The following is a 23338-nucleotide window of genomic DNA, read 5'->3' as shown; positions in this document are numbered from 1 at the left end:
CCCCTCTTATCCCACAATCTTGTTATCTTGTTGGTCATTATTAAATCACTACTAATAAAAAAAGAACCTGTTATTCTTCCAGATGATTTTGCTTATATATAAGATATAGAGAATCGAAATTCATGGACTTGCAAAAAGAAAAAAAAAATTAACCAAACTGCTGCTCTTACACTCTCAGACTTTGTGAACTATGGTGTTGGGTATATGTGTGTCTTTGCAGGTACCCGGGAATGGCACAGGACTTTGGTTGTGGGTACAGTATGAAACTATTCCTCTTTAAACTTAGAGTCTTGTAAGCAATTATTAAAGAAATAATAAAAAGAGAAAACCATTAAAATAAATAAAATTAGGAAAAAAAGAGAACCCTGTTGTTCAACGTTGATTAGCATGTCTCTAATTAAGGCTGATGTTTGCTACAGGTTCTGAAAATTTCCTAGCCTGCTAATTAAAAACAAAACAACAAGAACAAAAAACAAAACAAAACAAAAAACCAAAAAAAACAGTGTGCGTGGGAGAAATAAAGTCTAGAACGCTTTCTTCAGCGTGCTAATCTGAATGTGGTGTTTCCTTGCAGATAGCTGTGATGCACCACTGGCATCTGCCCTGCCCCGGGAGTCCTTCAGCAGCTCCTCACAGCTGTCCCCCAGCCATGGGCCGGGGTTTGCAAGTCTTAATCGCAGAGACGGTGAGTCCAATACTGTCTTCTTATTACTCTACCATAATTCTCTCTCAGAGAGAATTGATTCCATTATTTGCTATCATTCATTCTTGAGGGTCAAATCCTAATGATGTTGCAATAGAATGAAATTCAAGTAAGCAGGTTTATGCTCTTATCTTCTGCTAATATATATATATATATATGTATCTATATATATTTAATTTATTTCTTTATTGGGGAATTAATGTTTTACATTCAACAGTAAATACAATAGTTTGTACATGCATAACATTCCCCAGTTTCCCATTTAACAATATAACCCCCACTATGCCATTTATCATCCTTCATGGATCTGTATTCTCCCCACCCATCTACCTCAGAGTCTTTTACTTGGGTGCAATATGCCAATTCCATTTCAGGTTCTACTTGTGTTTTCTTTTCTGGTCTTGTTTTTCAACTTCTGCCTGAAAGTGAGATCATCCCATATTCATTCTTCTGTTTCTGACTTATTTCACTCGACATGATTTTTTCAAGGTCCATCCAAGATTGGCTGAAAACGGTGAAGTCACCGTTTTTTACAGCTGAGTAGTATTCCATTGTGTATATAGACCACAACTTGCTCAGCCACTCATCTGTTGTTGGACACCTGGGTTGCTTCCAGGTTTTGGCTATTACAAATTGTGCTGCCAAGAACATATGTGTACACAGATCTTTTTGGATGGATGTGTTGAGTTCCTTAGGATATATCCCCAGGAAAGGAATTGCAGGGTCATAGGGTAGGTCCATTTCTAGCCTTAAGCGAGTTCTCCAGCCTGTTCTCCACAGAGGTTGGACCAATTGACATTCCCACCAGCAGTGTAGGAGGGTTCCTTTGACCCCACACCCTCTCCAGCATTTGCTGCTGTTCCCTTTTCTGATGTATGACATTCTCACAGGAGTGAAGTGATATCTCATTGTTGTCTTTATTTGCATTTCTCTGACAATCAGAGACTTGGAGCATTTTTTCATGTGTTTCTCAGCCTTTTGGATCTCTTCTGTGGTGAATATTCTGTCCAAGTCCTCCCCCCATTTTTTATTTGTTGTCTTGTTGTTGAGTCTGGAAGCTCTTTAATATATATATATATATATATATGTATATATATATATATGTTTTACTGTACAGTTTTGAATGTTTTTATTCTTTCTGTCCCCTTGGATTACTAACAAGTGTCATAAATGAGATTCAAACTAGAAGGGGATTATAGAGACTTCAGTTTTTTTTTCCAAATTTACTGTCCCTTTTACTTTTGAACAGTGCTATAGAGAGTGACTAAGTTACTTGCATTTATCATGAATAAACAGCAATCAAATGAACTGATGTTATAATCACCAAGGGAAGACTAAGTACGTCTGGTCACCTCCATGAAATGTGAATACTCTATGAGAGAGGAAGACTCCATTCCAGAATGTGACCTTCCTCTTAGTGGGCTAGGGGGTAGTGAATTAGTTTGGGGAGGATAATTGACCCAATTACTTTTGCTGTTGCACAAATAGTAGCTCAACAGTAAGTAATTTTTATGCGTTTAAAATTCAATATCTTTTTATTACCTTTAAGAGGGATAAATTAGTTCTGTTTATGTAGAAGATTATTCAAAAAATAGAACTTTAAATTAGCTGTGTCCAATCTAAAGACATTATTATAAATCCTGGAGATATTATTAGGGAGTTGAGTGTTTTCTGTACCTTCTTTGCTATTGATAAAAGTCAAGCTTAGATTTATCTTTAATCCCATGTGGCGTCTGAGCAAATGATCAAATAAATCAGTACAGAAGAGGCGGAACAGATAGTTAGTGGAGGAGAGCATTCATGTACACCCTCCTGATCTTTGGACGTGAAGAGACATTTGTGGTCATACACTTGCTCTTCTCACTATCATTTATAATCATTCCTGCCATCTTAGTGAAAATACTTTGTCTTTGAAAACAAAATTTCAAGTAATAATTAATTTATCAAATTCTACAGTTTTGGTCTGATGGCCACCCTAATATCAGCTTCCCGTCTAAATGTTTCCAGTGGTTGCCAGAAGGTTGTAAAAACTAAACAAACACTATATTTAATTAGTAGAGCCCCAGGGGATTGTGTGCTGTGTTTGGGATTTGCAGGGACAGAATTTCCTTCTGATTCTCAATCCCAGTGCTGTTAACAATGTGGTTCTGGGAAATTTATAAACATCATGAGGAAAAACCTCAAGGTGAAGATTAGTTATTTAAATTAAATTTAATCCAACTAATTAACAGCTCAGATATAAGCAGTCATAATATGATATATAATAAAGCTTGCTTTCTATATTCTAATCATTTTCTTGACAAATTTAAATAATTATTTTAAGAGACTGTTAGTGAGATTTTTTTTTTTTAATGTTTGGTGCACTTCTGATTGCATACAATGTACATTTCACCATGTATTCCTTGATATTACCCCTTGAATTCATAACCATTTTAAGTGATTGCATATAATGTTCATTTTGCTAAACTTTAGTAGTGAGATGCCTCGTCTTGACAGATTTGAAATTAACTAGGGAGACAAATATATACATTTTAGCTTTTTTTTTTTTATCATCATAAATGGTCATTCCCAGACAGAAGATCCACTCTATTTGTGACCTAGATATTAAAATAGATGTATGTATGAACGCTAATGCATCGACTCATTTCACTGAAGATAGAAATGATAGGATTGCTTTACATTTAACTTCACCAAACATTTCATTTTAGAATACTGGGAGAGATCCAATTAACAAACTTTTCCCTCTCCCTGCCCCTCCCCCTCTCTCTGCCTCCCTCCCTCTCTTCCTCTCTCCCCTCTCCCTCTTCCCTGTCCCCTCTCCCTTTTTCCCCTCTCCATCTCCCTTCCCTTCCCTTCCCTTCCCTTCCCTTCCCTTCCCTTCCCTTCCCTTCCCTTCCCTTCCCTTCCCTTCCCTTCCCTTCCCTTCCCTTCCCTTCCCTTCCCTTCCCTTCCCTTCCCTTCCCTTCCCTTCCCTTCCCTTCCCTTCCCCCTTCTTTCCTCCTTCCCACTCTCCTTCTCTCTCTCTCTCTCTCTCCTGCCTCCTTGGCCTCCTTGGCCTTCTTCTTTTTTTGAGTTTCCTTTTGCTCTGCCTTTGTTTACATGAATGGAGAGTTCCTGAACTAGAGTCTGACAAAGAGATAGTATCTAGTTGCTTCTATTATCTCCTTGCTATAATTTTTGTGGTTGAACTATTCTATAGTTGCCATGTTTTCTCCACTGAAATCAAGTGAAGTGAGTTTTAGTCTTACATATCTGGTACCATACTTTGCTTCAGATGAACATTCTCCCACCAAACATACTTCTTTGCCAGTAACATTTATAGTTAATAGTGTTTAGATCTCATCTTTTTTTTTTTTTTTTTTTTGCAATTAACTGGGTAATACCTCATTTTATATAAGAGGTAATGTGAACATGCCTCTTTTTCATCCAGGGTTCTGAGAACACTCACTACAGAAATGAGTTAAGCTATATAACATCCTTAAAAAAAATGTGACTTGTAGCTTTGATGAAAAAAAATTTTTTGGTGATTTTTTTTTTCCAGAAACTTTTGGCTGGGAGACTAGTCATGTAGATAATTTAGTTCTCATAGTTTTATTTCCAAGTATCCTATCACTGTAAATCCTGACATGATCCTATACCTACAACAGTTTCCTACACATCAGAGGTAAATGCTGTTGTTCAGGCTGGCTTCAAAGAAAATATGAAATCACATCTGTTCTGATAACCCAAGGGATTTCTGACTGATGTACAATAAAGCTTTTATAGAATTGAACTAGATCCTAAAGCTTCACCTCTGGTAAACATGAAGATTTCACAGCTTATAAACAAAATCAACTCAGTCACACATTTTATTCTGTCAAAAAGAATTATTTACCACATGTTTAGATTCTTTGTGGACTTCCTAGGCAGTTCTTGTACTTCTAAACTCAGAAATTAGCAAAATCATTTTACACTTTGTCAGTGCAGATCTTCAAAAGCAAGTAAAAATTTGAAAAGCCCAGATAAACTCAGACCTGGATACCTCCCTACTCTTATTTTTGTTTAAAATCTCACTGGATGCATATGAGAAAGACAAAGCAAAAAATAGGCTAGCAATCAAATTTAATTAATGAAGAACAAGCAGCAGTAGTAAACGTTGAATGCCAAAGCGCGTGACTCAGTAGTAGAGTACAGAGCTTGCATGTATAAGGTTACAAAGTTTGATCTCCAGTACTGTATATGCTAGAGTGATGCTCTGGTTCTCTCTCTTTCTCTCTCTCTCTCTCTCTCTAGGAAAAAAAAAACACTTAAATATGACAGAGGAATTAAAACTTGTCTCTAGGTATGCTGCATATGGTGTTGATAGCTCATACATGAACGATCATAATTTGCTGCCTCTTTTTCTTTATTGCTGCCATTTGATACAAGTCTCCAACTGACTGGTAGATACTTATTTTTTAATTTATTGTCAAAGTGTCATTGATGAAGTCATTATATGGTTTGTCTGCATTTTGTAGAGGTACCTGGTTTACAGTTAGGCAGATGAACATGATTTTTTTTTCATTTTTGATGCACTTTTTTGGAAAACTGCCCATTCTCCACTGTCTAGACTATTAACAGAATGCAGGTAGCATTGTGGAAGGCAAATCAGACCACACCTAGGTGGGTCCAGAGAAGGGTTTATGAATTTCTCACAACCCAATAGCCAGGAATGCTTTATAACTAGTTGCAATTGTTTCCTAGGAAATTAGAGTGGAGGCAAATGTGTAAGTTCATCTGATCAACATAGGCAGGTATTTTATTCAACAAGTAAAACTCACAGGTCTGAGAAGGCTGGTCAAGAAGTATCTTCAAGTTACCTTTCAAGTATGGAGGAGAAATTAAGACTTTTTGAAGTCTTCATTAACAATGTTGGTGAACCAAAGCCAAAATACTAGACCAGAAACTCTGAAATCCTAGTCTTTGCCTCACCATAGTTGGAAACTGAAGGGAAAGTATTGGGTGGGATGAGTTAGGAAGATAGGGAAGCATGCTGGAAGCAAACCAGGCATCCAATAACAGATAAATGACTGAGAAATCTGTGGAATATATACACAATAGAATACTACTCAGCTATCAAGAATAACAAATTCACTTTTTCCTCCTCATCTTGGATGGAGCTTAAAGGAATCATGTTAAGTGAGATAAGCCAGAAAGAGAGAGATGAATATGGATGATCTCCCTTGTGGACAGAAATTGAGATATAAGAACATAAGGGTAAACACAAAGCACAACTTGGACTGGGTTTGGTGTATTGGGGAGGGGGCTTTCAGGTATTTGATGGTGGAGGAGGACCTAGGAAGAGGATTAGAGTGCTATGCAGAAAACTGAGAAATTTTACACATGCACCAACAACTGTATTTACTGTTTACAGTAAATCATTAATTCCCCAATAAAAAATTAACAAACAAAACCTACCCAAACATATAAAAACGAAGTAAGTTCATCACAGTAAATCCTGTTTTGCAAGAATTATTGAAAGGAGACCTGCATGAAAAGAAGTAAACAAGCAACTCTTAAGTGAGTTCATCAGTGGTAGAATAGAATTGGAAACACAAACAATAGCAACAGAAAAGTAAAGTCATCAGAGAAGTGATGACAAAATGAGCTGAGTGATATGACCCATGTTCGTGAACCAAAGCCCAAATGCTAAACCAGAAACTGTAATATCCTAGTCTTTGCCTCATCATAGTTGGAACCTGAAGGGAAAGTATTGGGTGGGATGAATCGGGGAGAGAGGGGGAATGTTGATTGACCTCACAAATCGGTGAAACTCAGAAGTCAAAGTCAGAAAGGGAGAACACATGGAGAAACTTGGACTGGGGGGGTGGGGTACTATACCAAAGCAAGGAACTCTGGAGAAAGAACAGAAGGCAGGGAGGGTTGGAGGAGGGACTGAGGCCCTTGATTGAGGGTAAATGTGTTTTACAGAATGAGCTGGGAAATGGAGCCCAAGTGTATACAATTGTGCTGTACCATTATCCTTCTAATAAAATGGATTAAAAAACAAGCATCTAAAGACCTGCCTGCTTCCTGGCCCTCTTTCCTGGGAATATGTATCATCACCCAAGAGGAAAGAGTGAGAGAACCAAGTTCCCATTACTTGGGCCTGCCCTAGAACTTGGAAAGAGTCTACTATGAATCTTTTGTGAATTAGAATGTATATCAACAAGGAAAGAAACACAAGTTGCTGGATGGGATTTCATAAGTGACATTGTTGAAATGATATTGAAGGGAAATATCTCTTGGTAGCCATTTCAATGTAGTCATTTATTGGTTTGGCATATAGATACGGTGGAGGTGGGTGGGTTTGTTCACTTCAGATTAACCCACTTGATTTTTATCCCCTTGGATATCTCTCTGTCCTGGTACTTGCTGAAACTTGAAGGAAGTTTGAACCTTTACTTCTCATTCTGAGTAGTTTCCTTCTGTGTACAAAATTTGCACTGTAGATTTTGACAGCACATACATTACAGTGGCCACCAGTGGCCAGAGGGATAAAGCCTCAGCTGAGAGCTTTCTAGTTCCTTTTTACTCTCCCCGAGGACTTTTCACTGCCCACGTCTAACCCAATTGAACTTTGGGAAGCAATCACACTAGAGCTAGAAACCTTCCGATATATAAATGTAGGACAGTAGGCTAGTCATAAGCAAACAATAGTAAATGAGTGATAAGCCACAGTATTCTGTTCTTAGAAGGAGTTGAGTATGAAAAGGGAGCTAAACTAGCATATCCCTCTATGAACCTTAAATGATTATTTTTTTCCTTCATCTTCAAAGCAGAGACTACACATCCTGTCCTCCTTGTTGGATGGGCAGAGAAATAGTAGGGTAATAATTACTAAATAATACACAGAACTCCAGGGGTTTGGGGCTTCTTAGTACATCACATGCATATGACAAGTGTGGTATTTTTTATTTTATTTTATCATCTTTATCTAGTATAACATATCACAACATGGCTCAATGAGGTGACTGAAAGCTCAGCAAACTGGATGTGTCCTTTTTTTTTTCTTCTCTAGAAGCAATAGCATTATGTCCACCATTTAAAAAAAATTTCTTTATTGGGGAATTAATGTTTTACATTGGGCAGTAAATACAGTAGTTTGTGCATGCATAACATTTCCCAGTTTTCCATATAACAATACAACCCCCACTAGGTCCTCTGTCATCCCTTTTGGTATGTCCACCATTGTGACATGACTGTCTTCCATACTCTGACAGCATATGGGCTGTCTTGTTGAGTCATCACGGCAGCACTAACCCCTACCTATCATACTTTCCTTAGGAGTGGGATGTTTTGTGGTGAATGACGTCTAGGCTCTAGCATCTTACACTCTTCAAATTCTTACATAAATCATGTTGCCTTGTTCAGCAGAGGGACTGAGATCATGAGAGGAGGGAGCAGTGGGAGGAAGCATCAGATTAAGACAGTTTGTGGTTGTAGGGGAGGAAGCAGTGGAGAGGCATTCGACTTTCTTGTGGATTAAGCATTAGTGACCCAGAACAGTAATTGTGAACTTCTGGACTCTATTTCCATGTGGCATTTCTGTCAGATTTGTATCTTTGATACTGCAGGTGACCAGTTTGAACACCACCGATGGCTTGTAAGATACAGTGCTCACAATGCAGCCCCCAGACTCTACATTATTGTATCTTGTTTTGTTGTTCACTTTACAGTGGTGAATTCCTTTTGCTATCAGTAAAACTGCTACTTGTTTTCTTAAACTCCTCAAGTGGGTGTTTGTACATTTCCCAATAACTCCATTCAATGTTTGATTCTGTAGAAAAGAGGCATCTACCCAGGTGACAACACGCTTGAGTGAATGCTAATATTATCACCTAGCAGGGATGTGGGGGTTACCTGTGGCAGTATTATCCTGATTCTTCTTCTAGCGTTTGCCCTTCTTCTGTAGCCAGTCAACAGCGTCAGATTGAAAGCTGTCAGGAGCTGCTTGTTGCTCGCTTTGAAAGTGACTGGGATCCATGTGGATTCAGTCGGCTAGGAAGGATCGTCAGTTTCCCCAATGAATGGGTACTCATGGGATGCACCACGAGAAGGTCGATCCAGTGCATCCCAATTATCCTGATGAAAGATTTCTCTGCATGGCAGAGGAGTTTCTGAAGTTTCATTACCTTATCAGTGTATCTGGCTAATCAAGTAATATAATTTATATGCCAGTGACACCTCCTCATTAAATGTTAAAGAATGTGAAATGTTCAATATCAGTTACCTGCAGATGTTGAAGGCTGGTTGGCAGAGTTGAAGAGGCACCCTTGGGAGAGGTAGCTCTCAAGGAAACATGCAAGAAACACATGGATAGATTTTTTTTATCTGCTTTTTGTTTACCTCTTTGCATAAGTGGTATTGTGTTAATGGTATTTCTTGACTTCAAGGGACATAAAAAAAGGCAGAAAGATTGTGAACTACACAATTTTGTACTATGAGTGCATTATGAGTATAGGTCTTTAGAACTTAAATTCTGATTAATGTCAGCTAGAATGCAGATCATTTAGGAATTTTTCAAAGACTTAAACTCATTTGTGTAAAATTTCAAATGTAGGACCTTCAAGTTATAAGTGAGATCACCTGCTAGTTGTCCTGCTCTTTTTGGCTTATACATAGAACTTAAGAAAGAAGGACAAAGAGAGAAAACGCAAAGCAAAATTTGAATTAGGTGTATTATGTTGCTCGAAATCAAAGGACTCTGGGATAAGGATGGGGTGGGAGAGGTTGAAGAGAACCTTGGAGCCTAATTGTGGATGAGAGTGTTCTTCAAGGAACTTTCACAGGGAGATGAGAGTTTGTACCCAGGTGTCAACAACTGCACTGTAAACAATTACCCCCCCCCCCATAAAATGATAACAGAGAATCAAGACAGGAAGAAAAGGAGCTCATAGAAATTTGGACTGGTTGAGGTGTACTGCAATAAAGCAAAAGATTCTGGGCTGAGGGAGACGGAGAGGGAGCATTATGTACTAAGGACATGATAGTGAAGAAAGACTTGGGTTGATGGTGGGAAAGGTATGCAGACACTCAACAGAGAGACAGGAGACTACTCATGTACCAACAACTGGCCTGTAAACCATTATTCCCCCAATCAAATGGATAAAAAGGAACAACAACAACAACCCCTTCAAGTTACAAGGGTCACATCAGCAAAATGTCAGTATTTAATTTTTAGTCCCTCCCACAGTAATTGTAAAATTACAGTCTGTAATGTTAATCAGAAATATTACCTTATCTCTTAGCTAGAGTCAACTAAAGGGTTCCCCATTTAAATCCAAGGTGATACCCTCAGACAAAACAGTAAAACCATAGGCAAGGAGGTGTTCAGTGAAAACTAATCTTCTCATTAAAGACACAGAGAGACTAAGAAACTTGCAGGTTGGAGAAAAATAATTGAGACCATGACTAATTGTTAAGTGAATCCTGGAACGGAAAAAGGGTGGGGGTTTAGCAGAAAAACTGGGGAACTCAAAGTTCTGTATTTCATCAATATGATGGCAATGTCAACATCTTCATTTTGATGTATTTAGATGGGCCCTCACTGGGTACAAACATTGTTAATAATTGTTAAATCTTCTTGGTTGACTGGTCCTCTAATCATTATGTAATGGCCTTGCCTATCTTTTATTACTTTATTTGATTTAAAGTCTATTGTGTCAGAGATGAGAATGGCTGTTTATGCCCTTTTTTGTGGTCCATTAGTCTTTAGGATAGTTTTCCATCTTTTCACTTTAAGTCTGTGTTTGTCTTGTTGGGTCAGATGGGATTCTTTCAAGCAGCATATGGTTGTGTTGTGTTTTCTGATCCATCCGCCCGCTCTGTGCCTTTTAATGGGTGAGCTTAAGCCATTGACATTTACTGATATTATGGATTTAATGTATTGTAGTGCCATTATTCTACAATTTTTATTTGTTCTGATATATGGCAAGCATTATGGTGATGTTCTTGTTTGTAAGAGGTCTTTTAGAACCTCTTTCAGGGCAGTCTTGGTGAAGGTTGCCTCGTCTGAGAAGGTTTTGATCCCTCCATCTAGTCTGAATGAAAGTCTAGCACGATATATTATCCTTGGTTGAAACCCTTTTTCATTCAGGGCTCGATAGCTATCTTGCCATTCTCTTCTGGCTTTTAGAGTTTGAGTAGAGAAGTCTGCTGATAATCTTATGGATTTTCCCCTGTATGTGAATTTTTGTTTTTCTCTTGCAGCCTTTAGGATCCTTTCTTTATCCTTCTTTTCATTGTAACTATGATGTGTCTTGGTGTCTTCAGGTCCGGGTTGATTCTGTTTGGGACTTTCTGAGCCTCTTGAATCTTAATGTCCTTTCTGTTGTTTAGGTCTGGGAACATCTTCATTTTGATGAAAGTACTGTGATGGTATGAAATCTTATCATTAGGGTTAATCTTGGTAAAACATTGTCAGAGATTCACTATATCATTTATGAAACTTACCCATGCCTCAAAAATGATTTCAACATAGAAAGTTTTAAAATTCATTATAAAACTATCAAAATTGCAGCACATTTAGAACTTTTGATCATAAGGAAAGACACTGTGCTCATTGTACCTTGAAAGGTAAATTACTAATAATTGAACAAAGACTCATTACTGTAAATGAGGAACTCTTAGGAAGAAACCATGTTCTAAAGAACTTGTAGGTGTAGGCCTTAGATTTTACCAAAATTTGTCCCTCTGGTTCTGTTGACGGAGGGTATGGTAAAGAAACAGATGGGCTCCACGCTGTGGTGATACCTCCATATTACAAGGTCCAAGCCCCAGGTACACTTTCCTCTCAGTTTTCCATAATTACATCTCCTCTCCTGACATATACTTTCTTTTTGGGATTGTTCTAATTGCTTAAGTAAAAGCATTTTGATTATTAATAACAGCTACCAATGAGAGATAATAAAAGTCTAAAGTGTAAGACATTCTTACCAGAGCTCGTTAAGTGGGAAAATTTTTAAGTAATTTTGTTATTGAAATAATATCGCATTATAACATGACTTATGTTTTGAGTGTGTATATGATAAACTGCCAGAGAATCAGGACTTCTGAGTTAAAAATTAATGCAATTAGTGTAGACTTTACCCATTACACTAACCTGTGGTCTTAGTATGTGGGTGTAAGGACCTGTGTGTCTACTTATGAGGGTTCTTATATTCCAGAATTTTGAAACCATAAGTCTTTGCAAATGTTATTTGTGTTCACATTCTTACAGGGTAATGTGTATTTTAAATATGTCTTTCTATATCATTTTCTTGTTTCTATTTGCACAATAAGGAGCTGGTGGTTGGACTCCCCATGTGTCAGACAAATACCAATGGCTGCAGATTGATCTTGGAGACAGAATGGAGGTCACAGCTGTGGCCACCCAGGGAGGATATGGGAGTTCTGACTGGGTGACCAGATACCTCCTGATGTTCAGTGACAGTGGGAGGAATTGGAAGCAATATCGAAGAGAAGAAAGCATCTGGGTATGTTTCTGTATTCAAAAACTTGGTCTGTCATTGTGTAAATTAAGTCAGCTACTACTGATTTAATAATAAAATATATCCACTGGAATGCAGAATGAGACTTGTAAATTATTTAAAAAATATTTTCAAGTAATTCAAAAAATCATGTGGAACTTTAAAATATTCTACCCATGCATCATTTATGAAATAAGTAGAAGTCAAACACTTTTATTGAGTGAAATATATAGGGCTGGGCAGTGGTGTACCCAGTTAAGAGCACATAGTACTATGCACAAGGATCTGGGTTTGAGTCCCTGGTCACCATGTGCAGCTAGGATGCTTTACAAGCAGTTATTCAGGTCTACAAATGACTATCTTTCTCTACCCCCCTCTTTCTTTCCCTCTCCTCTCGATTTCTCTCTGTCCTACCAAATAAAATAGAAAAAAAGGAGTGAAATATTAGAAGTATCACCCCATTATTCCTTTTAGTAGCAGGAAGTCTAAAGAATAAGTCACATATGACCTACTTTGTTTTGTTTAATACACAGTAGTTTGTTTTTTCTTTGTCATTACTTAGTGAAGTAAACCCATCCTTTTATGTCTTTTGACTAAGTGAAATTTTGGGAAGAGCTAAACATTTAAAAATACAAGTAATGGCGAGTGTCTCTGGAGGCTATGTTGAGAGACACAAGTCTTGCCTTCATAGGAACTTGGACACTATGCAAGGTATCCCATAGCTCTTTGGAGTTACAACAATCTTAAATTATTTTGCATTAGTGACATTGCTTCTCCATCTGACTGCATATCCACTCTTCTTTGGGAATTAAATTTTGTTTTCCTGTACCATATCCACTCAGCCAGGTGTGCCAATGCCCAGCTGTGAATTTTGTTTTTTAACTTTTCAAATATTAAAGTATAGCTGACAGGTGCAAACCCCACACCCCCATGCAGGGGAAAGTTTCACAAGCAGTGTAGCAGTGTTTCAGGTATATCTCTTTCTCTCTCCTTCTCTGTCCTCCATTCCCTTTCAAGTTCTCTGTGTTTCTGTTTTTAAAAGAAAGGAAAAGGAAAAGAATGGGGGTAACATGGCCACCAGAAGAAGTGGATTCATCATGTAGGCACCCACCCTACTCTGGTGGCTGTTTATATATCTATCTATCTATCTATCTATCTTTCGTCACATGTTTAATATATATTATTATAGCACATGTGTAATATTTCATATCTTTAAATCATAGTCCATTTTGAATGAGAGACTCAGAAAATAGTGTTGTAAAAGCCTTATACTTATTTGCACTCCCCTTCCTTCCCTCCTTAATTTCTTTCTTCTTTTAAATTTTTTAAAGTTTATTTTATTTTAATGAGAGACACAGATTAGGATACATACATACATACAGAGAAAATTGAACACTGTTCAGCTGGTTTCTGGTGGTATTGGGGATTGAACCTGAGACCACTAGCATTAGGCATGAAAGTCTTCTGTAGGAACACTGTGCTGTCTCCCCAGCCCTTTCTCTTTATTCTCACCAGGATTATCACTGAGGCGCAGCGCCTGCTTGAAGAATCCATAGTTCCTGTGGGCCATGTTTTTCCTTTCTCCCCACTCCCCTTCCTTATTTTTATTTGTTGAGATGAGAGATATTGAGAAGGGAAGGGGGTCCTTGTACACGGTAATACGTGTCATTGGTCAGCCCCAATCAGTGTTTCCTTATTGTTAAAAATTGAGTTTAGATGATTGCCGGAGATTGGGGGGATGGGACGGTGGAGAGTGAGGGCTATATTTTAGATGGAGAAAAGGAAGTTCTAAAGATGTACAGTGGTGACTGTCATACAACCATGAGAATGTTCATGCTGCAGAATCATACATATAACAGTAGCTAAAGCAATAAATGCTATATTTATTTTACCACAATAAGAAACATACTGTTTAGCTTTCATTTAACTTTGAGTAAGCTTGTGCACCTTCTTCTTTTTTTCTTAATTAATGTGGTAAGGAGGAGAGTGTATGCTAGAAAGTTGTTTTTTTTTTTCAGCTTATCTGTAAGCCTTACAGGCAGCAGGCTGATACTATTCATCAGGTAACAAATGGCCCTCATTTGAATTTCCTTGGAACATTGTCTCTCATTATAATTTAATAGGTTGTATTCTATTTGATTTTTTTGTAATCTCTAATGTATTAGTTTCTTAGTAAATGTTGATGTGAATTGAATCAAGAACTATTTGTGTACTATTAGAAAGAAGAACAAAATGGGTGTGTATGTTTTCAAGACTGGCTAGCTTAATGAGCAGCTGTCATGTGTATGATCCAAAATAGCCGTTGACAGGCTGATCATAAGAACACAAGGTTCACACCAGGGCTAAGAGTAGCATTAACTGAGACTGAATCATAGCTATAGCTTCATGAACGTGTCTACCTACATAAAGAACTTTTCATTCAAAACGGCACGCCGGCATGTGTCACTTAATTATGGGGATACATGCGAAGAAATGTGTCATCAAGTGATTTTGTTGTGAGAATGTCATCGATTGTATATTATACGCCCTTTCCTTGGCAAAGCAATTCAGAATGGCAACTCGGAAAAGGAGGCGTGTTAGCCATGACTTACTATTTGTCCCTGTAGTTCCTTGACAGTGTGTGCTGCCTCACTGAGCAATGAGTTCACTGACTGCGTCTCCCTAAGTGCAGTCAGTCCTTGCCTGGTTGACTTTTAAAATTATGTAACAGTGAACACATGCTTTACCCCCTTTTATATATTGTTGCCTCCTCACTACAATAAATAATTGAGAAATGGAAATCTATATGTTTTTAAAAGCTAGATGAGTCAGCATTGACATCTACCAGTCTATTTATAGTGCAGGCACTGGGGGAAAAGATCTTCAGAACAATGATGGGAGTTCTGAACCATTCAGATGAAGATATCTGTGGACCCCTCTGTCTTATCAATGGTCATGCAGTGAAGTCTAGTATGTCCTGACTTCCATTTTCATTTAGCTTGCTGAAGTAGATAGAAACCCTTCACTACACCTTCGGCACTTCATCCTGCCTGGCACTGAGTGGAAAGTCAGTAAATGCCCGTGGGGCTAAAGAATGAGTGGCGCTTACCAGCTGTAGAATGCTTTTCTTAATTCTCTGCCCTTCTCACCTCTGTCTCCTTTCAGCCCAGATGTGCTAGAAGATCGAGTGTGGAAATGTATTTCTCTTCTCTTCTGTCCTGTGCTTCTCTCAGAAAGGGACTTCATCCTTGCACCTTCAGCACTCATACCCCCAGCTAAAGTGACTTAATCTTCTTTTCTGATTAGCTTCACAATTAACTTCGACAGCAGTAAATTTCATTAGTTGATAAGTATAAGGATCTTGTTAAGAGTGTCTCTATCCCTTTCACAGAGAGTCAACTGTTGTTAAAGTGAACCACACACCTTATCTGAGGTTCTGCCCACTTTGAGGTGGTTGTTTAGGTTGGAACTACAGACATTAGCTTGAGTGAACATAAGTTTAAAAAAAACATTGTGATAGATGTACTCTTTATTAGTGAAGGTAATATGAAATTATTTAATTTTGCATTTTATAAGTACTTAAAGCAGTGTCTTGGACATGTAATATCATTATGTGACTATGCAAGGAAAAAGAAGAAAAAACACTATAGGAAAACTCAGTTTATTGTCTTTTCTCTTATTTGACCTATGTTTAGTTTTATTAATAACTCCAGCTTTGACATTTTTTGAGGGAGGTAGAAGAATAAAGATTAAGTATGGACAACAATTCAGAATTTTTTATGGAAATTTGAATTTAGTTAGATGTTTAAAAAGTAGCAACTTGTATTCCTTTCATTATCCCTTGATCAATATCCTTCATCTTGCTGTTGTTGCTTTGAAAGAATTTGGGTGTTGTGTGGTCCAGCAGATAGGTATTGGACTCACAAGCATGAGGTTTTGAGTTTGATCCCTGGTAGCACATGTACCAGACTGTTATCTAGTTCTTTCTCTTTCTCCTTCTATCCCTCTTATAAATAGATAAATAAATAAATAAACATTTAAAAATACTAATAAAAAAGAATTTGGGTGTTGCTTTAACCCAATTTTTTCATATCCTAACTAATTTTATAAAACAAACAATTCCTACTTCTTACACAAAGCCTTTTCGAATTCCCACTTTGAATTTCCTTTACTCTCTTTTATATATTATTTATTTGTCACATTTAACCTCATTTTATATAGTATAGTCTAATTATTGAATATTTGTACTATAGTGTATGATATAATTATACATAAAATATCTTGCTTTTATAGGTTTTCACTTAATATTGGCATACTGATTATGATTTTTTTAATAAAGAAAATTTGTTTTCCCCTTGAAAATTAGCTTCTTATTGCTGCTAGAACAAGTGATCATGCATTTAGTGGCTTATTGCAGAATGGCAGCTTATTGATACTTTTAACAGATGTGAAGTCAGATGGAACTGGCAGGTCCTCTGCTCACCTTACCTTGTTGCAGCTTTGTGTTTTTTCCCTGGAGATTCTGGAGAAGTCTTCTTCATGCTGTGACCCTCCTCTATTTTGACAATTCCCTGAGAGGACTCACAAAACCAACATGTATTAATTTTACAAAGATCCAGAGTAAAATGAACAAAAGAGAGGGACCCAAGAGTTGAAACCCCAAGGATACCAAGTACAGTCTGCCCAGAGTTCTTTCTTGAGGAGTCACATAGGGTGTGCTTAATTCTGCAGCAGTGAGTTATAACCATCTTCGTGAAATGTTGTCAGGCAGAGGGGCTCATCAGGAATTCCCACCCATGGTTCTTGCTTGGGATTAATTAAGTAGCCACCGTGGACCAGAAATCTGGAAGGTAACCAGGTGTTAAGCATACACTATGCTATTTAGACAAACAGGTGAGACACAGTGAGCCAGCCACCTGTCTCCAATGGTCTGGGCATGGGCTGACCTGCATGAGTGTGTTCACTCAGGGAATGGACAACAGCACATCTTTGTGAGTATAAAATTAAGATACCCATTCCATGTGCGTCATCAGCTGGGGGGCCTGTCTTTGCTCCTGGAGGTTTTCCCAAATGCATCACCTCTAGTAATTATGAATCAAACCCCACTCAACTTTCACTCTCTCTGCCTTCTATGCCTTTTCCTGCCATGTCTCTCTTTTCTTCTACTGCTTCCAACTGGAGATAATTCTCAATTGTTAAGAGTTTGCTGGTTTAGGCTGGATCAATCTGGGAGTTTCAGGGGTAGTATTCCTAACTTTAAATCAGATCTTCAAAGTCCCTTTTGTCATTCAAAGTAATATAGGGGGCCAGGTGGTGTGCACTTGGTTAAGCACTCACATTAGAGTGCACAAGGACCCAGGTTCAAGCCCCCAGTTCCCATCTGCAGGGGGAAAGCTTCATAAGTGGTAAAGCAGGGCTGCAAGTGTCTCTCTGTCTCTCTCCCTCTCTGTTTCCCCCATCCCTCTCAATGTCTGGCTGTCTCTATCCAATAAATAAAGATAATACCAAAAAATTAAAATAAGTAAACAAAGAAATATATACACAGGTTACAGACATCTTCGGGATCATCCTGCCTATCATACTGTGCTGACACATTTTCTTTTCTTTGCATTTGGTATTCCTTCCTTCTAAACACAGCTTCCTTCCTGTATTTTAAGATAATTTCAAGAGTCTTATAAAGTACCTAAATATCTCCTTTTTCATAGTTGATGATTTGATCCTCTCTGTGACAGGACCTTAGTAACCTTGCTCCAGGGCAACTCTGATTACAGGTTATACTCATTTTTTTTTCCTTGAAAGTCATCAAAATAGTGGAACAAAGTCTAGAATGTTTACTCATTGACATCAATAAATAATAGCTAAGTGCTTACTGTTATTCTTGTCTTTGAAAACAGGAATATTTCCTGAATCACTATACTCTGTATTAATTTTTATCCACAAGAATTTTATCAAAACACTAATTTAAGGTTTCATACTTAAAAAATTTAAAGATGGGTCTTATTATTTGTTGGCACTAACAACCTAGAACTTAACTGGATTTTTTTCCCCTTCTATAGAGTCTTGATGTGAAAAAGACAAAATAAACAAACAACAACAACAAAACTAGTGTGGAACATGTGAGAGAAATTATATGAAATAAACAAAACTTATAGTATGAAAATTCTGTTTAATGGATTTCTTTAACCTTGAAAAGAAATATGTACCATTATGTCTATAGGTAAAAATAATATATGAAAGACAGATCATTGCAACTGTATTCTTTGGATAACTTCCAACTTAGAAAACCAGGTAGGAAGTGTATACTAATTGATGAGGCAAATTAATGAGATATTTATTTTTATTTTTTTTATTATTAATGAGATATTTAAAAAGTATACAAATTCATAGTTAGCTAGGGGCGGCAAAATGACTCAAAGGATAAGGACAGAACAGGGCTCTGGGTAGAGTGCATAAATTATCATGCGTGTTTTATTTTTTTCTTCCCCCCCTTTTTTTTTTTTGGTTTCTTTTCTTCTATCAGAATGAAAACAAAAAAAAGGTCATTGGGAGCAGTGAAGTTATGCAGATACCAAGCCTTGGTAGCAACAACAAATAAAACAAAGCATCCAGATACTATTTAGATGCAAAATGACAGGAAAATATTTAATGTGTGGTGGGTGTGATGGAGATTCTGGAGATTCTAGAGTACATTCAAGGAAAGAGACATGGGAGCAGATCTGGTCAAGAGCACTGGTTAAATGTAAGCACCCATGCAAGGATCTGGGTGAGAGCCCCTGCTCTGCTCCCCACCTGCAGGGATTCCGTGAGTGGAGAAGCAGCCCTACAGGTGTTTTATCTTTCTCTCTCTCTCTCTCTCTCCCTCTTTTTTTTTTTCTTGCCTCCAAGTTTATTGCTGAGGCTCGGTGCCTGCACTATGAATCCACTTCTCCTGGAGGCCATTTTTCCCCCCATTTTGTTGCCCTTGTTGTTGTCATTAATGTTATTGTTGCCATTGATGCTGTTGTTGTTGGATAATACAGAGAGAAATCGAGAGAGGAGGGGGAGGAGAAAAAGATAGACACCTGCAGACTTGCTTCACCGCCTGTGAAGCGACCTCCCCTACAGGCAGGGAGCCTGGGGCTTGAACCTGGATCATTTCGCAAGTCTTTGCGCTTCATGTCATGTGCATTTAATCTGCTGCACTATTGCCCAGCCCCCCATCTCTTTATCTTCCCTCCCCCTCTTAATTTCTCTCTGTCCCATCCAATAGAGTGGAACAAATGACTCCCAGGAGCAGTGCATTCATAGTGCCCCAGCAATGACCCTGGAAGCAGAAAAGGAAAAGAGAAAAAAGAGAGAGAGAGATAACACAAAATATTCACCTTCTTAAATTAAGGCTGTAGGTACACTAGTGTTGTTGGGGGGGAAGTATTTGAAATGTTGCATAATTAAAACGTAATAAGTAATATTTAATTCAGTGTTTAAATGACTACATGATTATTAACTATTAATGAAAGTATCATATGATCCATGTATGCTTTCAAAGTAGTATCAAATCACAACCCAAAACAAAACAAAACCTTGAATCAAAGAATGAGTGTGTGTAAGATAGAGACATTTGCTAATTAGAACGCTCTGTTGGAAGTAGGTTTGTGTTAATTCAATCACTCAAATATATTGTTTTATTTGAGGCCTCTTTCAGAGATATTTTGAAAATAAATTGATGACTCAACAGAACTAATTCACAGATTATGTAGGAAGTTATAAAGAAGGTCTGTCTTTGGTAGTTTGAGGCATTTGCCATCTCCAAGCTCACTGATTCCAAGTTTGACTGTGTGATAGATTATTATTTTTTTCAGTGGAATGGGAGTAGCACTTCAGTGGCTCTCTATTGATTATTTCTATGTACTTGACCTTGTCAGGGACATGGTTGACTCTCTTCTAACCATCCACCTTATCACACATTGATCGCTGCATCAGTGACTTTGTCCCCTGGACAGCCTTGTTGATTGCACTTACCATTATGAACCGCAATTGGATTTTTTTTTTCTTTGTTTCTCTCCCACTTGGACTCTGGGAGTCATTAGGTCAGAAATTGATCTGCCCAGAAGGCCAAATCTGTTACAATTTCTCAATAAAGGGTTGCTGGAATGAGTTAAGGCAAAGTTACTGTTCTCAGATACACTTCAAAATAGATGGGTTGATATGCTAGGTAGGATAGTTCCACTAGCCATGTAATGGCTTGTCTGTGTGATGGGAGGCTTGTGATTGTGCAGACTTGTAAATGTAATAAGAGGTGTAACATTCCTTCCCCTATGAAGTTGTACAGGATGAAGTCCTGTTGAACGTAGGAGAGAAGTCTCATTTGTTCTTAATTAGGTTTAATCTGTAGAAAATTCTCAGGGCATCTGAAAGGGTTGAAGCAGAGAAGTGTATAGAATAGGCCTTCTGAATTGTAATGGTACAGTAGCAGATGGCTCCCCAGAGGCTTTGAATGCTATAATGATTGCTTCTTTCAGGGCTCCCTGCTTTTCTGTACTGAACATTAAATTATTTCTTCCATCTTTGTCAATTACAGTCCCTCCGACCAGAAAAGCTTTACTTTACAATGAAACTGCTTAGACACTCCTAATCTTCTGTATTGCTGGGACTTTTCATTTTTCATTTCTTCATTTTTGATGTATATATTCATCTCATGTCAATTTCACATCAATTCTGGAATCAGACTTTGGCCTGCTTGTTTTGTATCCTTTGTACCCACTTCATGTTTTTTTTTTTTATTGTAAAAAACTTTATTTTAATATCTTTATTTATTGATAAAGACATCCAGAAACTGAAAGGAAGAGAGGAGACAGATAGCAACAGACACTTGCAGCACTGCTTCACCACTAAGCGAAGCTTTCCTCCTGCAGGTGGGGAGTGGGTGGGCTTGAACCCCGGTCTTTGCGCATTGTAATATGTGCACTCAACCAGGTGCGCTACCACCAGGTCCCTCTACTCCATATTTCTGCAAAAGTAATGTTTTGGTTTATTTAGATTGTCATGTGTCATGAGGATAGGGAGGTCAATGATAGTCAAGTAGAATTTTGAATATGGGGAAATAGCAAATCTCAAAGCATTATTTCTTACCATGGCCCTAGAATCACTTTGAAGTTAGCATTCTTTTTTTAAATTTATTTATTCCCTTTTGTTGCCCTTGTTTTTTATTGCTGTAGTTATTATTGTTGTTTTTGATGTCATTGTTGTTGGATAGGACAGAGAGAAATGGAGAGAGATGGGGAAGGCAGAGGGGGAGAGAAAGACACCTACAGACCTGCTTCACTGCTTGTGAAGTGACTCTCCAACAGGTGGGGAGCCTGGGGCTCAAAGCTGGATCCTTAAGCTGGGCCTTAGGCTCTGTACCACGTGCGCTAAACCCGCTGGGCTACTGCCCGACTTCCTACCGCCTGACTTCCTGAAGTTTGCATTTCTATTAAGAAAAAGAGCTTTTAGGGAGCTGGGCATTGGCATATCAGGTTAAATACATATAGTATGAAGCACAATGGATTAAGGATCCCAGTTTGAGCCCCCAGCTCCCCACCTGCAGGGGAGTCGCTTCACAAGTGGTGAAGCAGGTCTGCAGGTGTCTATCTTTCTCTCCCCCTCTCTGGCTTCTCCTCCTCTCTTGATTTCTCTCTGTCCTATCCAACAATAAAACAACAAGAATAACAACAACATAATGAAAAAAATGGCTGCCAGGAATAGTGGATTTGTAGTGTAGGCACCAAGCCCCAGCAATAACCCTGGAGGCAAAATTAATTAACTAATTAATTAATTAAAGAAAAATCTTAAGAAAAACTTCACATAATTGTAAAGGATGAATATTCTAGGTCTTCCTAACAGTCTAACCAAAGTGTTCCCTAATTATTAGGCACATTTAGCTAGAGAAGGAAATGCAAGAACATAATAATTTGAAATTAAGACAGATTTTCATTATTTTCTCTTTAAAATGCAAGAATATTTTCTGGGAACAATAAAAAGTAAAATAAGAGCAATGTGCTTTTTTATGAAAGCAATTCTCTAAATCAATTAAGTTTTCTTTTCACCTGTAACTAATTAGCTAAAAATGTAGAAAACCTGGATCTCAGTTATAATAGAATCACAAACAATAAAATTAACAAGAAACTGTCCAAAAATATTTAAAATACCACTAAGGGACATAAAGGAAATTGAATTAATTCCTATCACTATATAACTAGTACTAGTTTTGATAATGAAATGATGTATACTTATCCTAAATGAACCCTGAAATAAAATGAGATCTTTCACAATTTCATCTTGAAGTGTTTGCATGCAGGAATAGTCACAGCAGTTGGAGAAAAAAAAGAGTTGTTCTCAAATGTAAGAATACATAGTGCAGAGCTAAAAATCTAGCTGTTTAATTAATATCGACATTATAACTATTAGCATATTAATAAAGATCAGTGAAAACTAGTCCACATGTTTGCCATTGAAGTGATAAAACCCATGGAAGAAAACCTCCATTGAAAATGAATGGGATTCAAAATGTAGAAGAAAAAAAAAAAGAACCAAATACCAAAATGGATGAATTAATTACAGTATCAGCCAAAGTGAAGATGGTATAGGGATCATGAATATAGTTATAACTTTATAGAATTATGTAGTATATGCTTGGAACTGTTGAACTGGTGTACCTTTAAGCACTGGTCTAGCTCAAAATCAGGTGGCTCTCTTTTAAGTCATTCCTGATTGTAAATCATCTTCTCAGCTACAGCATGTAATGTTAGAGCCTCTAGTCTGGGTTCTGAAGCAATTCCAATCACTCGTTTCACCTCCAGGTCCTAGGGAACCATCTTCCGATAGAGTAGGTTCTTGTATGTCCCCTGCCCAAGGGACTTGATAAGCATCTCCCGCTTGGTTCCATGACCTCCTTCTGTTGAAACTCAGGGCCCCTCCACACTCCTGTGTGGCTCATACCTGGTCCCCAGACTCCTCTTTTCTCACCATTTATTACCTGAATTTCAACTGAATCCCATCCAGCATCTTGTTTGTCCCAGTAATGTGCTCTGCCTTTCCACCTCAGGGCCGGCATGAAGCCCAGCCAGTCTATCTTGGTGTTACTCTCGATCGCACCCTGTCATTTCACGAACATCTCATAAAAACTGCAGCAAAGGTGGGCGCGAGGAAT

At 37.9% G+C, this 23338-nt stretch overlaps 1 protein-coding gene across 1 annotated transcript in view; it reads left to right on the top strand.

The window, feature by feature from the left end:
* Positions 1–23338, top strand: part of LOC103128953 (contactin-associated protein-like 3) — a 180214-nt gene that overhangs the window by 30038 nt on the left and 126838 nt on the right. The window contains exons 2-3 of the mRNA XM_016184982.2: positions 575–685; positions 12005–12198. Coding sequence (XP_016040468.2) covers positions 575–685; positions 12005–12198 — 305 coding nt within the window. The remainder of the gene's footprint in view (positions 1–574; positions 686–12004; positions 12199–23338) is intronic.

Source organism: Erinaceus europaeus, chromosome 10 (genome assembly GCF_950295315.1).
Source record: "Erinaceus europaeus chromosome 10, mEriEur2.1, whole genome shotgun sequence".
NCBI classification, from domain to species: Eukaryota; Metazoa; Chordata; class Mammalia; order Eulipotyphla; family Erinaceidae; genus Erinaceus; species Erinaceus europaeus.
The sequence above is the reverse complement of the archived record's forward strand: the minus strand, read 5'-3'. Positions and strand labels throughout refer to the sequence as shown.